General features: G+C 53.0%; 1 protein-coding gene across 4 annotated transcripts in view; it reads left to right on the forward strand.

Annotated features, from left to right (window-relative positions):
* Positions 1-14,921, forward strand: part of LOC125929671 (nuclear pore membrane glycoprotein 210-like) — a 65,765-nt gene extending 50,844 nt beyond the window's left edge. For 2 of the 4 annotated variants that reach the window (XM_049641078.1, XM_049641080.1), the window contains exons 15-16: positions 7,519-7,740; positions 9,865-14,921. In XM_049641078.1, coding sequence (XP_049497035.1) covers positions 7,519-7,740; positions 9,865-10,080 — 438 coding nt within the window. In that variant the 3' untranslated portion in view covers positions 10,081-14,921. The other 2 variants (XM_049641079.1, XM_049641081.1) reach the window with 2 other exon arrangements.
* Positions 14,922-15,255: the final 334 nt, after the last annotated feature.

Raw genomic sequence — 15,255 nt, forward strand, 5'->3', positions numbered from 1 at the left:
CACACCAAAATTTATATGAATACCTACTACACCAGTCCCGGCTCTACACCTTAGGAATACAACAAAGCAAAAAACACACAGAAATCCCTGCCCTCAGGAACTGGCATTCTAGCAGAGACAGCGGTGGAGACAGTAATAAGCCAATGCATACCATGGAAAAAGTAAGGAAGGAGAGGGTGATAGGGAGGGTAGTAGAAGGGAGGGTGGCAATGTAAAATTAGGAAGTCAGGGTCCCCTCACTGATCAGGAAGCACTGAGGGCTCAGAGAACAGGTTTCAAGAGGATCGACCTCCCTAAGATGGATGGCATCAGTCACTCTTGAGGAACCCCTGCTGGAGCCTTCCATGAGGTGCGGTTTCCCTAGGACCCTGAGGAGAGATTCTTCAGGGCTCTTCCTGGGTGCTTGCTTCATGACCAGACATCCCAATTATCTGGGGTGTGTGGCTGAAGCATCAGAGGGCACCGAATGAGCTCACTGTCCTGAGGTGGGATTAAGGGTGAAGATAATGTAGACGTGTCCCCAGTCAAGGCTTCCTGACTAGACAAGCTGTAGGAGAAAGATATGACTTTCTTTTTTTATCTTTCTTCTGTCTTGATAACAGTTAAGATCAGGTTTATTTACATGTAACAAAATCTTAAACAGTGTCTTAGCCAAAAGAGAGTTTATTTCTCTTTCATGTGAGAGGTCTTGCCTGGGGCTAGTGTGGCAGTTCCATAGTATCAGGGACCTAGGTTTCTGTCTTTCCTCATTCTAGTATGTGGCTTTCATCCTCACATTTGCCTCGCAGTCTAAAATAGCTGCTGGAGCTCCAGCTATCACATCTGTATCCCACATAGCTAAAAGAGGAAAGAGCTTTCCTTTCAGCTAAGTTAGCTTCTTGTAGTAGCCTTGTCAGGAGTTTAAAAGAACAGTTTCTACCTGCATCTCACTGGCCAGAACTAAATCCATTGGCCATACCTAGCTTCAACAGAGACCAGGAAATATTTTAGCTAGATACTTTTCTACCCTGACAAAATGAGGGTTCTTTTCTTTAAGGAAGAGGGGAGCATAGAAACTAGGAAAGCAACTATCAGTGACTGTTTGCTTGTCCATCCATCAATTTACCCTGCAGATTGTCCCTGGGCACTTTGTTGGTACAGTCCAGGCTGGGTAGACAGAGATCCCAGGTGAAGTCCCATACTGTGCCCTGGGTGGCCACTGGTCTGTGGGGGAGGCAGCTGCTCAGACAACTGCAATGAGCATGACAGAGATAAGGAAGAGTCCCGAGGGGGACAGGTCACCAGCGAACACAGAAGGAGAAGGAGGGCATGGAGGCAGGAAGCTTGGCTGCTGAGGGCACTAGAAATAGTATATCTCGGGTGAGATAAGAGGCTGGGAAGTCTCCCTGGGTCAGATCAAGGAGGGTTTTGAATGCTGGGCTAGGGGCTAGATATTTATTCTGTTCTCACCCAGCAGTGGGCAGCTGGTGAAGGTCAGAGGAGGACAAAATCAGGTCCACACATAAGATGGGCACCGCTCAGCTCTGGCCCCCACCCCCGACTTACATGTACCTTCCTCCGTCTGTTTGGACTATGGAGGCCTTGTTCTTGCTGGCTACCTAATTCCCTCCGCGGTCCGCACCCCAGGTACTCTTCAGCTTTTGTCTGCTGCAGGGATCTGGAGACCCTTGACCCCCATGCAGGTTACTCTCTGGGAGCCCCCAGTGCCCGGGTGTGAGGACCCCCCCTGGCTCCCCGTTCCCACAATGGAGCTGTTCAGTACGGCTGAACACGATGACCCCAGAGCCGCTGGGATAGCCGGGGGAAGTGGGGCCTTCACTTCCAACCACCCCACCCCTCTCCTGCTGTCTTTTGGTCCTAGACCAAGCGTGAGTATCCTGTGAAGGGGTGCGTGCATTCCATCTGCTAGAAATGTAAACCGTCTGCGCTAAGGGCCTCTGGATGTTTAGACTCACCCTCTTGGTTCTGCAAATCAGGAGACCGAGGCCCAGAGTAGACGTCTGGTCTGACGTGCACAGACCCTCTCCTCTCTGGTTTGCCCCTTCAAGTATCTGTGCTCTGACATCCACTGAGGAGCCCTTATGATTTATGAGCGTCCTTCGTTAGCAGTGGTGATTATTAACCTTTCTCCCTGGCACAGAATTCTCTGGCCCGTTTATGCCTGAATGGGAGGAGAATTACACGCGAAGGTGGTAATTCATAGTTTGGCAGCTGTTAATTATAGGACGTGTGGTGCCTTTACACAGTCTTTCCCTTTGGGCTGGTGGTGGAAAAAAAAATCCTTTGGCAGGGTTTACAGTGACCTGTTTTGCCCGCAGTGAAGTTTTGCTGGTTGTAGCATTGACACACGGGGAAGAACAGGGGATCTGCAGTCGGAACAGACTGGATACACTTGGACACGTTGCTTCACTTTGCTGGGATTCATGTTTTCCATCTGTAAAATGGGGATGATAAGGATAGTTGATAATAGCACGGGCCATTTTTTTTTTTTTTAATGTTCACTTATGTTTGACAGGATGCGAGTGGGAGAGGGGCAGAGACCGGACAGAGGATCCGAAGCAGGCTCTGAGCTGTCAGTGCAGAGCCGGATGCAGGGCTCAAACTCATGAACTGAGAGAGCACAACCTGAGGTGAAGTCTGACACTCAAATGACTGAGCCACCCAGGTGCCCTAGCTCAGGTCCTTTATTGAGCCCGTGTTGCTGGACATGTATTTGGGGCTTTCATTCACATTCCCTTGAATCTCTTTTTTAAAAAATTTATTTACTTATTTTGAGACAGAGAGGGAAAGAGAGAATCCCAAGCAGGCTCTGCACTGTCAGCACAGAGCACGATGTGGGTCTCCAACTCACATACCATGAGATCATGACCTGAGCCAAAGTCAAGATCAGAGGCTTAACCGACTGAGCCACCCAGGCACCCCCTGCCCCCAACTCCTTGAATCTCTGTGGTAAAATCCCACGAGGTGCAAGTTCTTGTTATACCCATTTTACAGAATGCAGAGACTGAGCCTCCTAGAGGTTAACCTGCTTGCGGTCACACAGCTAGCCAGTAACAGCTTCATTCTAGTTGTGGCGACAGAAACAAATGACTACATACAAAGTGATGGCAGGTAGTAATAAGGGCAGTTGAGCGGGAAAGGAGGTAGCAGGTGACAAGAGGTTCTGCCTTACGGGATCAGAGAAGGCCTCTTGGAGGAGGTGATGTTTGAGCAAAGAGGCCTGAGTGGAGTAGGAGGGCCAGGGAGGAAAAGTCAAAGGCCCTGGTCATGCTTGGCCATTCACATGCAGAAAAAGGGCTATCTTGATGGTTTCAAAATCTGGGCATGCAACAAGGCAGAGTCTGCGGGTGGGGGCGCCCCAGGTTTTTTGAAATTGCCTGCGTCTACACATGTGCATATGTGTGCAGGGAGGGATTCCTGGAGAGTTGATAACCAATAGCAAATTCAGAAAAATATTGGGAAAAAAAAGTTAAAAGGACAGAATTCTCATTGACAAGTGATTCCCTTTCTTTGCTAAGGGTTTAATGTAAGTCCACAGCCAAGAGAAGCTGTGCCCCGTAGGCCTCAGCAGATCGTCACCCTGTGCCCCTCGAGGGCGTGTGCATCTTAAAGCTGTCACTCCAGTGACTCCCCTCCATAGCGAGGTGGCAACTGGCTGGGGCACTGCTCTGGGTCCAGGACTACGGGTGACAGCCAGGTGGTTGTCTGAATCTGTGAGGACGTCAGGTTCTTGGCAGTTGAGGAATTACACAGCCGCCGTGGGGGTGAGGGCATGGAGGGAGCTAGGTGAAGGGTCAGGGGGCCCTGAGGGGTGGGTCCGTCACCCCAGTCCTGGCAGGTGACTACAGAAATAGACTAACACCCTACAGTGAGTGGAGTTCACACATGCGGGTCCAAAATGGAAGGGGCTGGCACTGTCTGAGCGCTGGGATGCTTTGGTTCAGCCCAGGCTTTATGACATCCCAGCAATACATTCTGGTCTCTACCCGCAGAGGGGTGGGAGACTGGATGTTCTGCCTCAAGCAGCACCAACACTCAGGGCTCCAAGGATTCTTGGAGAGGAGAGCTTGGGAGAACCGGACCTGGACATAGCTGTCAAGTACACTACGTTATAGGCATTAAACTAAGGACTCCCTCGATCTGTGTTAGCGGTAGCCTCCATACTCCCAGCATGCTGGCCATTCTGAACCAGAAGCGGCCCCTGCCCAGGTGGACTCCGGGCTAATGCAGGCACGGCACCTGTGTGCATCTGTGCTGTGCCCACAGCAGACATAGCTGATGGATCCTGGCGCCCTTTACTGCCTGGTGCTGATTCCACCTTAGGAACCGGCTCCGTGGACCCCCACCCTCGCCAGCTGTTGAAAGGCAGTCAGAGGAACAGGTGTTTGTAACTCTTGTTCTAAAAGACGTTGGGAATCATGAGAGGTTAAGGTATCGTTTAGGCCAAGAGTAGGGGACAGGCACACACTTAGTCACTGCAGCTTTGTAATGACCCATCTGTCAGACACATTGGTCTGTTTCCAGGTGTCAGTTTTAGGGTTTGGTTTTTGTTTTTACTATTATGTATATGTAAGTTATATAGTTCCAGAGTTAAAGCTATATCAGAAAGATACTTAGGGGTGCCTGGTGGCCCAGTTAAGCATCCAATTCTTGGTTTCAGCTTGGGTCGTGGTCTCATGGTTCCTGAATTTGAGCCCCGCATCGAGCTCTGAGCTGACAGTGCAGAGGTTGCTTCAGATTCTCTCTCCCCCTCTCTCTCTGCCCTTCTCTCTCAAAATAAATAAATAAAACTTAAAAAAAAAAAGAGAGAGATACTTAGAAATCTCACCTCCATTCCTTTTTGGGGGAGTCAAGAGTCACATGTAGACTTTTGACATGCTGGGTGGGTCAGCACCCCTAACCCCTGCGTAGTTCAAAGGTCAACTCTCTATACAAATATCAAATTGTTATGCTGTACATCTGAAGCCAATGCTATGTTATATGTCAATTATATCTCAATAAAAAGTTAAGTAAAAAAGTAACTAAATTCTTTAAAAAGAGTGCACATTTCCCTGCATACTCACCAGCAGAGTGTGTGCTCAAACTTTTAGATTCTTGCTAATCATATGGCTACGAAATAGTATCACGGGGTCACCTAGGTGGCTCAGTTGGTTGAGCATCAGACTTTGGCTCAGGTCATGATCTCATGGTTCATGGGTTCAAGCCCCACATCGGGCTGTGTGCTGACAGCTCAGAGCCTGGAGCCTGCTTCGGATTCTGTATCTCCCTCTCTCTCTGACCCATCCTCTGCTCATGTTCTGTCTCTGTCTCTCTCTCTCTCTCTCTCTCTCAAAAAATATATATGCATTAAAAAAAAATTAAAAAAAAAAAATCTAGGGGCAGGGTGCCTGGGTGGCTCAGTTGGTTAAGCATCAGACTTCAGCTCAGGTCATGATCTCACAGTTTGTGAGTTTGAGTCCCACATCGGGCTCTGTGCTAACAGCTCAGAGCCTGGAGCCTGCTTCGGATTCTGTGTCTCCCTCTCTCTCTGCCCCTCCCTGCTCACGTTCTGTCTGTCTCTCTCAAAAATAAATAAACATTAAAAAAAAAAAAAAGAAATAGTACCACAGAGTCATTGTAATTTCCCGTCTTTTTTAAAAAAAATATTCTTGTTTTCTCTACATTTTTTATTTCTCATACAGTTTGATTGCTGTGGTTATAGAAGAAAGCAGGCCCTACCTTTAATGAACCCTTAGGCTGATCAGGGAGGTAGGTCCCCAGACCAATCATTTCCTTGCAGTATGCTGACACGAGGCAAAGCAGGGACCAGAGAATGAGCTGTCTGCCCTGGCAGGCTGGACGTCATCGGGTGAGGGAGGAAGTGGGGGCTTCTTGGAGAAAGGAGTAGGTAAGGGGACAGGGTCAGTGGGGTGGCTTCTGTGAGGGCTAGTCTAAAGGTGGGACTAGGAGAGATAAGGCGAGGGCTACCCTGGAAGAGCCCGAATCCTGGGCTAAGGCTTTCTTCCGAGGACAGCAGGTGCTACAGAATGGTTTAGTGCAGGAGTGACGGGGTCAGATCTGTGCTTTCAGAAGGGACATCTGGAAGTTCTTGGAGGGTAGAGTGGGGTCCAACAGGGAAGCCCGCTGGTAAGTAAGTAGTTGGGGCAACCTCAGCGAGACCCTCTGGAGCAGAGCAGGTAAGCCCCAGCAGGGAGCCAGGGAGCAAGGCTGCAGGACCCCTCAAAGAGACCCCAGCTGTGTCTGTGGAGGGAGGTGTCCTTGGGCAGAGCAAACCACGTCTTCCTGGCGGAGCTGGCCCTCTCCCTGATGTTGGATGGGAATGGCACCCTTTCTTATAGACTCTAAGCTCTGCCCTTGTCTGTGCAGGGAGGCCCTGGGACCCTCAGCACAAAGATTGTGAAAGCAGATGAGGGCTTTTATAAAAAAACAATTTTATTTTGTTTTATTTTAAAGCTTATTTATTTTTGAGAGAGAGAGAAAGCACGTGCTCAAGTGAGTGAGGAAGGGGCAGATAGAGAGGGAGACACAGAATCCCAAGCAGGCTCCAGGATCTGAGCTGTCAGCACACAGCCTGATGTGGGGCTCAAACCCACGAACCACGAGTTCATGACCTGAGCTGAATTCGGACGCTTAACCGACTAAGCCACGCAGGCGCTCCTAAAAAATTATTTTACTTTGTCCTTATTTGTTGAGTACTTTTAGGACTTAACGTTCACTCTTTCCTTCAGCAAATAATGATTGAGCACCGACTATGGGCCAGGCACTGTTCTAAGTGCTGGGGACAAAGCAGGCAAAAAAGTCTTGCCCCCTCCGCGTCCCCCCAAAGCTTATCCGTACGTTGTAGAAAGTGTGGGAGAGTCTGCGGAGGAAAAAGGAAACAAACCGCCAGCAAGGACAGGCTGCCTGCGTTTCCCTCCGTCTTCTGGTGTGTTTCTTTGTAGGATGGCTTTATGCTTTTTAAAGCCACGCGGCTGTGATCAAACTGGAGTCAGTTTTGTATCCGGCTCTTTGTACATGCTGCCTCGGGGACCCATGGAACCTCCCATTGTGTGGATGTACCACGTTTATTTACCCAGCCCCGCACTGTGGATTTCAGATTGTTGCCTATGATTTGCTATTATAGGTAATAGTGTGACGAACGTCTCTTTGTGGGTAAATCTGTTTCTGTCCTTCCTGTTCTGTTTAGGTTAGGTTCCAGGTGAGGAGTTCCTGGGTTCCAGGGCAAGTGCTGTGGGTATTTTCAAGGCTTTTACTGATTATTTCACAGAAGAGGCAAGTCTGTTTAGCCCTCCCCTCAGCGGCATATCAGAGAGTGAGGACACAGTTCTTCCCAGAGCCTTCCTATGCCTTTGGATCTTGACAACAGTCCTGGTAGTGTTGCTGATGAGCAGACTGAGTTCCAGAGAGGACTTGGGGCTTGCCTGACCTCTGCAGGGGCGACTTGGCAGCAGGGCAAGCCCTGCACAGGCCTCCCAGAGGAATGCTGCCTCTCCTTTCCCCCTCACCTCCCCCCCACAGGCTGTTGACCCCTCCTCTGTCGCCTTGGTGACCCTTGGCTCCTCAAAGGAGATGCTGTTCGAAGGAGGTCCCAGACCCTGGGTCCTCGAGCCTTCCAAATTCTTCCGGAACATCACTTCTGAAGACACAGACAGCATCAGTCTGGCTCTCTTTGGGCCCTCTACCTCCCGGAATTACCAGCAACACTGGATCCTCGTGACCTGCCAGGCCTTGGGCGAGCAGGTAAGAACATGGCTGTTCCTAGACCCACCTTGCCCAGAGGGAGGGGTGCAAAGTCGTGTTGCCTGAGTACCCTGCTGTGCTCACAGCACCATTTCACAGACAGGCAAACTGAGGATCAGTGAGGTGGAATGACTGAGTAGACACAGGCAGGTTGGTCTGGGGGCAGCAGCTGGGACCCTCCTGACACATGGCGGCTTTGCTAGAGCCAGTCAGTCTCAGCTCCCTCTCCGCTAGTGGGGGGACCTGTTGTCTCTCTGGACTGCGTTTCCTGCCACCAGATCAGAGGATGGGACGAGATCGGGGGTCACAGTCAGAGGCCTCCGGGGTTCAGGCGGATATCATAAACGAGTGAGGCTTCAGCCCAGATTTGGGAGATTGTTTTTGGTGTTTCAGGATAAGCCAGGAATCCCCATAGTTTTTCTTCTTCTTTTTTTTTTTTTCTGTGAAATCTCTTGATTTTTGTTTTCCACAATGCTGAATGAAAACCAAAAAAATTAGGAGACTGGGTGGACCAAACACAACACGTCTGTGGCCGAACTCTCGTGGGGCTAGAGCCACACCAGAGCCCCTGTGTGAAGGACTGGGCTGGACGGGGTGGCAGCTTGCCCATCCGGTCCCTGTGCCCGGTCCTCCGGAGGCTCAGGGCCGCCCACTAATTTGCTTCTAGCAGGGATGTAGCCCTCCATTCACAGGGTGCCCCAGAGCCGGGAAACAGAAAGAGGGTGGGAGGCCAACGTGACCCAAGAAAGAAGGAGAGGGGCGCCTGGGTGGCTCAGTCGGTTGAGCATCCAACTCTTGATTTCGGCTCAGGTCATGATCCCAGGTTTGTGGGTCGAGCCCCGTGTCAGGCTCTGCACAGATCATGGAGCCTGCTTAGATTCTCTTTCTCCCTCTGCCCCTCTCCCCCACTCTGTGTCCTCTCTCTCTAAAATAAAATTTAAAAAACATTAAAAAAAAAAAAAAAGAAAGAGAACACGTCTTCAGGGAAGTGGAGAATCCCTTTGCATGTCTAATAGTGCCAGCTGGTGTTAAAACACACATGCACACACACACCCCCCTCCAAGGTACCCTTATGAAGCTTGCCACACTGAGACTCCCTTGGTGTGAGCAGAAAAGATGCACAGTGAAAGACCCTGATTCCCGCTGGCTTTGTCTTTTTTAACTAATAAGTAAAAGAAATGTAAGTAATACCATGAGGATAAACCCAGTCCAGAACTAAGCTAGAGAACTTTCTTCTTCCTGACTTGGCTTGCTCATCCGCGACCCCCCTGGGCTATAAGGGTTGGGCCTTTGAACAGAGGCGCCTCCGGGACCCTTCCACTCCCATGCCGTGTGCCTCAGTTCCTTGGGACGTCGGGGTGGAGGCCGAGAGCCTGCAGTGCAGCATGGAAACCGCCCTCCGTCCTGTCTTGGGATCAGGAAGGCTGAGGGGCTCTGGGCCGGACCACGTGTCCTAAAGAAAGTGCGTGTCATTTCAGGGGCCTGGGGCACTCTCTGGGGATGGACCGTTAGCTGCGGTCATAAAACTCGGGCCTGGGCTTGATTTCTGATGCCCCAGCTCTCAAAGCAGACTCAAGCTTCCCTCTTCTCTGGCACCTTTAATTTTGGCCTCTGCAGTGGCCAGCCGAGCTTCTCTCAAGAAGGAAGGTGTGCAGGCCGAGGCCCCCCACGGCCCTTCTCCCGTCCGGCTGCCATGCGGGCCTCTGTCCGTCGGCACACGCCCTCCCACACCTGCGCCTTACTGTGATGAATCCTCCAAAGTCGGTGTGGGCTCCTCCTTTAGAAAATCCACAGGCTTGTGAATTTGCCCAGTCAACTATGAGGTGTTCGCAGGGTCCTGCGCAGCCGCGAGGCATCACCAATCCTCCTCCTCCCTGGCTCACGGAGCAGGAGGCGTTCGGCCGGCATTCGTAGAGGGCATCAGAGCCCCTGCGGAAGGCCTCTCGCATGTTGAAAGAGCACGCTGCCACACGTATGTCACTGGACCTTTGTAACCCCCTGGTGGGGTAGCTCTCACCTTCCCATTCTACGGAGCAGCAAACCGAGTCCAAGGTTGCTGGGTGGGGAGGCCAGGCTCACGGTGGAGCAGGCACTCGGACCCTGAGTGCTCCTGTGCCCCGCCAGGTCATCGCCCTCTCGGTGGGGAACAAGCCCAGTGTCACCAACCCCTTCCCCGCACTGGAGCCCGCCGTGGTGAAGTTCGTCTGCGCCCCGCCCTCCAGGCTCACCCTGACGCCCGTCTACGCCAGCCCCCAGCTGGACCTGTCGTGCCCGCTGCTGCAGCAGAACAAGCAGGTGGTGAGTGGGCAGTTCTCGCGGGGGGCGGCGGGGGTGTGGTGACGAGGACGGGTCAGCACTGTGCCACCTCCCCTCCGTGCACGGGGCCTGCTTTTGTCCGGCTTTTACGTATCGGGGGGCTGTGTTTCAAATGTAAATGTGGGAGGGGGAGGAAAGTCACTCGGATGTTCTTCTGACGAGTGGGGCTGGAAGGTGAACCCACGGGCCTGGAGCACCTGGGCTTCTGGCCAGTCTAGCCCTCCACGCCAGGACACCCAGAGATCGGGCGACAGATGTGGAGGACTTAGAAGCCCTGCTGTTCAGGGTCAGGGGTACGGACACCCTCCCGGCCAGCCCCAGCCCCCAGCCCCTTCACAGAGGCGGAGACTAGGCAGGTTTCTTTCCCTTCATTCCTTCACTGTGTATTTGTTGAGCACCTTCTCAGTGTGAGGCACAGAACTCGGGGTTCTAGAATACAGGAGTACTCCGGTTGGTGAGACATCTGCCCCACGGAGGTGACAGCAAGAGCAGGAGGCCCGCAAACAGTAGGCAAGATGGACAGAAGGTGGGAAGCGCCGTGGAGCAAGTGAGGCAGGGTGCGGGACGGCTGCCACGGGAGGCCGCTTCAGATGGAGCCAGGAAAGGCCTCCGTGAGGAGTGCACATACCGTGTCAGGAGATGCCAGCCGAGAAGAGCTGAAGGAAGGGTGTTCCGGGCAGGTAGAACAGCAAGTGCAAAGGCCCTGGGGTTAGCCTGGGGGTCTCTGCATCCCTGCTGCCCATGCAGCAATCAGAACCATTGTGTGTTCTCTCACACAGCTCTCACCTGTGTGCCTTATTCCCCATCGTCGGACCATCTGTGAGGCCAGGCTCATTGCATCCCCTTCACGAGTTTGTCCATGAGGCCCAGAGGTGGGCAGGGTCCCAGAGGCCCTACATCCGCCCGGCTCCCAAGTTCAGTGCCCCCTCTTTGGTCCTCGCAGCTACTTCTCTTCTCCCAGCCCCAGCCCTGTGATCAGCTCCCCCCGCTCCAAGGCATGTCCAGCTGCCCCCTGCCTTGGTGGCTCCTGAGGGCCCCGTTCTGGGGATGGGAGCCCCTCACCTCTTTGCTGCTTGCCCTGAGAGCGCTCAGCGCATCTCCTCTGTGCACCTGATGGAAGCTTTCTGAGGCTGTTTCTGTGGGCAGCCTCTCCCACCACCCGCAGAGAGATTTGGGATTTGGCTCCCCGTGGGTGAAGCAGGAGGATGGCTTTGTGTTTTGTTGAAGTGCATTTCTTTGACGCTCTGCGGGAGGTCCCAGACTCCAGTGTCTAAGACTTGGGACCACTCCTGCCTGTCTGGCGTGTGACTCTTGGCCTCCATGTCCCCTGTGAGCTTAGTTGGCTTTTCTTCCTGCTGTTCTGGTGGGCTTCTGTCTTCTCTCAGGCTTTCCTGATTGCTCAGCTCAGAGACACATGGGCGTGTGAGCCCCTCTGCTGCCCCCGATGCTGGTCCCTTACGGGTCAGTGCCTCAACAGCATCAGTTACAAATGAGGACGCTTTGCGCCCAGTGTCGGGGCATTCTCCCACCTACCCCGTGGGGGCCGGGCACCCATGTTCCCTCTTGACAGGTGAGGAGAACTGGCCCCGAGCCTAGAGCCCCTCTGGAGGCTTGTCACCATGACACCTCATTTACCCCTAGCTCAGGCCTGGGTGTTACTGGAAGGGAGCAGGTGGCTGTCATTCCCAAGCTGAAAATCTGTGTGTTCAGGACTTTTCTGCCTCCTGACTTTGGGGGCTGTTGAGGCGAATGTCCTGAAAGGGTCACATTTTAAAACACTTTTATGTATTTTAAAAACAATTTTTTTAAATGTTTATTTATTTTTGAGAGAGAGAGTGAGACAGAGCATGAGCAGGGGAGGGGCAGAGAGAGAGGGAGACACAGAATCCAAAGCAGGCTCCAGGCTCTGAGCCGTCAGCACAGAGCCCGATGCCGGGCTTGAACCCACAAGCTGCAAGATCATGACCTGAGCTGAAGTCGGACACTTAACCGACTGAGCCACCCAGGCACCCCAACACTTTTGTGTATTAACAAATTACCTCTTTATAAAGAGTATAGTCCTGCTAAGTCTGGACTCTTCTGGAAAAGCTGCTCTGCTGGTCCACCGAGTGTGAGGTCACAAGCCAGACAGCAGCTGACATCAGTAGGCACTGACAGCTGGGCCTGAATTCCTCCTTGAATGACAATGGGTGACAGCGGTCCCCTAGGGTTGTAGGGGAAAAGCATGAGTGGTAAATGTTACACTTTAACCTTATCCTCTGCTTAGACCCAGCCAACAGCTTCCCGCTCCCCCAGAGCAAAAGCCAAGCCCCTTCTGTAACCCGCAGTCTCTGAGCTCCGGCCCCATTAATCCACCACCCTACTCTTCCTGTCCTTGGACACCCTGTCATACCCTGAGCATACCAGAACGTGCCCTGCATGCATCCCAAACTTACTGTCCCTCTGGCTTCTCTCTACTCCTGTGTCCCCAAGCCTCCCTCCCTGCCTCCTTCAGTTTTTTATTCAAATGTTACCCCTTGCAGGTAGGGAGTCCTCAGCCTTTAGACCTTACCTAAAGTTTCTCCCTTCCCTCAACATTTCATATTCCAGTTCCCTGTTCCCCTGCCCCCAAGCTCTGCACATCATCTAATGCTGTAGAATTTACATATTTATCTTATTCTCTGCGAGTCTCTAGAAAAGACCTCAGCTCATGGTAGGAGCTCAGTAAATGTGATGGATGAATGAACACAGAAACATGCACACCATGCCAGTGTCCCTGTGCCTTCTGGCCCTGACTCTTGCAGGCTCAAACGTATGGAGAAGCCAAGCGGGGCACTGCTGAAGAATGGGGGCTGGGGGTAGGGGGGTGGGTGGTGCAGACCTGGAGAGCAGGTGCCCCTCCATAGTGACGGTCTGCCCAGCTCGACTCTAGCCCATTCAACCCCAGGCTGGTCAAACCTTCTTATTTTCAAAGAAAAAACCAGGCAGATCTATATGTATCTTCCCTGTATTTGCACGTCGGGCATTTGCCAAGTGAGCCGTGTCTGGCCATCTGTTGGCTGTGACCTCTGGGTCAGCGCGGGGTTGTCTCTCTTGACGGAAAGACGACAGTCAAGGCAGCAGAGCACGGATCTGAATTGGCTTGCGTGTGTCGTAGATCCCGCTTGCCAGGAAATAATGGACTTCAAACACAGAATTGCTGTGTGATCCATCAGCCCTAGAGTTCCAGAGCTGTGAGCCGATCGGGCACGGCCCCTGCGATTTACGATCTCACTAGGGGACCTTGAGAAAGCTGTATCCCTGCCATGCATCCTGGGTACAGTATCAATTTAATTTTATACCTCTCCAAAGCCAGAGGCCGCCCGAGACGTGTTTGCTGAGTAAATTATTGGCGAGGCCACATACCAGAATGGAGCTGACCAGTCAGAGTGACAAAGTGGAACCAGACTCTGGCCTGACCCCAGCCCTCTGCACGGGTCGTCCTGTGTTCAGCTCACTATGGCTGAGCACCCGTCGTGTGCCAGGAGACTGATTAGTGGGAGCTCGGATGGAGCCTGACTGGTGTACCGGGGAGAGGCCTCACGGTCAGGGGAGGCTGCACAGTCACAGGGGAGGCCTGTGCGCTTTAAAACCAGACCAATAGTGTTCCACCCCTAAACCTGTGTGACCTCGGGCAACTTGCTTAATGTCTCTGAGCCTCCGCCTTCCCATTTGTAGAATGGGGATGATGCTGTTCCCTCAGATGCCCACTGGAAGGATCCAAGCATGCTTGGAGCAGACTGTTAACATCCTTCCCTGGGAGCACAGGGGGAGGGAAGGGCATCGGCTTCCCACCCAGGACGCATCTCGGGGAAAGAGTGGGGCCACTCCCATCCCTGTCCGTGGTTGTAGCTCCTGACCGAAGCCAGCATCCCCAATTGATTGGGCTGTGACCTGCAGTGAAAATCTGCAGCGTGCTTGGGCTCAGTGTTCTCTGGGGGCAAGAGAGCTAGAAGGACTTGTGGCGGAGCCCTCACGCTGCCGGTCGGTAGTTCGGTGACAGCATCGGTCTGGACAGGCGAGGCGAGGCTGCGGGAACAGACAAGCACAGATCGAGGTGGATTCACACAGCACGGTTCACTTCTTGCTCGTCCTGCATGTGCACCGTGGTGGCGGGGGGACCCTGCTTCATGTCGCTGTTCCCATCCTTCCAGGGCGTGTTGAACGTGGTTGGGTGCCACTGCAGAGAGAAGGAGGCGGCACTCCCTGGCGGGTTGTATTCTGGCCGTTAAGGCTTCCCCCCGGAATTGTTGTCAAGTCCTGTTTCACCTTTCACGGGTCAAAGCAAGTGATACGGTCACTCCTAACTTGCAAAGGCCAAAACAGTGTGGTCCTCGCTCCTAGCCCTGTGCGTGCATCAGTGGGTACGCCGGGGGACACTGCACACGACCGCCCGTGTCCCTGCCTGCACGTTTGTTACAGTGAGCCGACCTCTTGCAAATGGTCTCATACAACCCTTGGTTAAAACAGAGTCCTGGGAGGTGGGCCCTGTTGTGACTTCCACTGGCTTGCCTGGGGTGGTGACAGGCTGAGCTTCCAGGCCAGGCAGGGGGACGCGGATGCCTATGTACCTAGGGTCCCTGCTTCACTACCTGCCCCACCTGCCCCCTTGCCAGGAGGCGGGGAAGGTGGGGGATGAAGCAGCACCTGGGAGGAAGGAGGGCGACTTGGCTTGGGTTGCCCAGGGCGGGTTTGCCTGGGGAACAAGAGGTAATGGTAGAGTGGTTAGTAATTCAGGGTTTGGAGCCGAACCCCGAAGGGTGTGCCACTCATTCTCAGAGTTGCCTTTTATTTGTTCCTTTTCTTCCCTGGGACTCTGCTTCCTCACCCTTTATATAGGGACGACAGCTCCCATCTCATTGAGATATTTAAGGATCAGGTGAGAACTTGGCTCTGCAAGGAGCCTTGCAAGCCGAATGGCTCTGGAACATTTTGGAGGTTGTAACTGGCGTTCCTATGAAACCCAGGTGGGGGCAGCCTTCCTCTTGGAGGGGCTCCGTGGGGCAGGGAGGAGGTAGCAAGGATTTGGAAAGGTGAGGCCAAGAGAGGAAGGAGAGAGCAGCCTGGCTGGGGGAGGGCTCTAGGGCGGGGTGTCTTGACCTTGGCACTCCTGACCTTTGGGGCCAGATCCTTACTTCTTGAGGGCTGTCCTGTGCATTAGAGGGTGTTAGGCAGCATCCC

Source organism: Panthera uncia, chromosome A2 (genome assembly GCF_023721935.1).
Source record: "Panthera uncia isolate 11264 chromosome A2, Puncia_PCG_1.0, whole genome shotgun sequence".
NCBI lineage: Eukaryota > Metazoa > Chordata > Mammalia > Carnivora > Felidae > Panthera > Panthera uncia.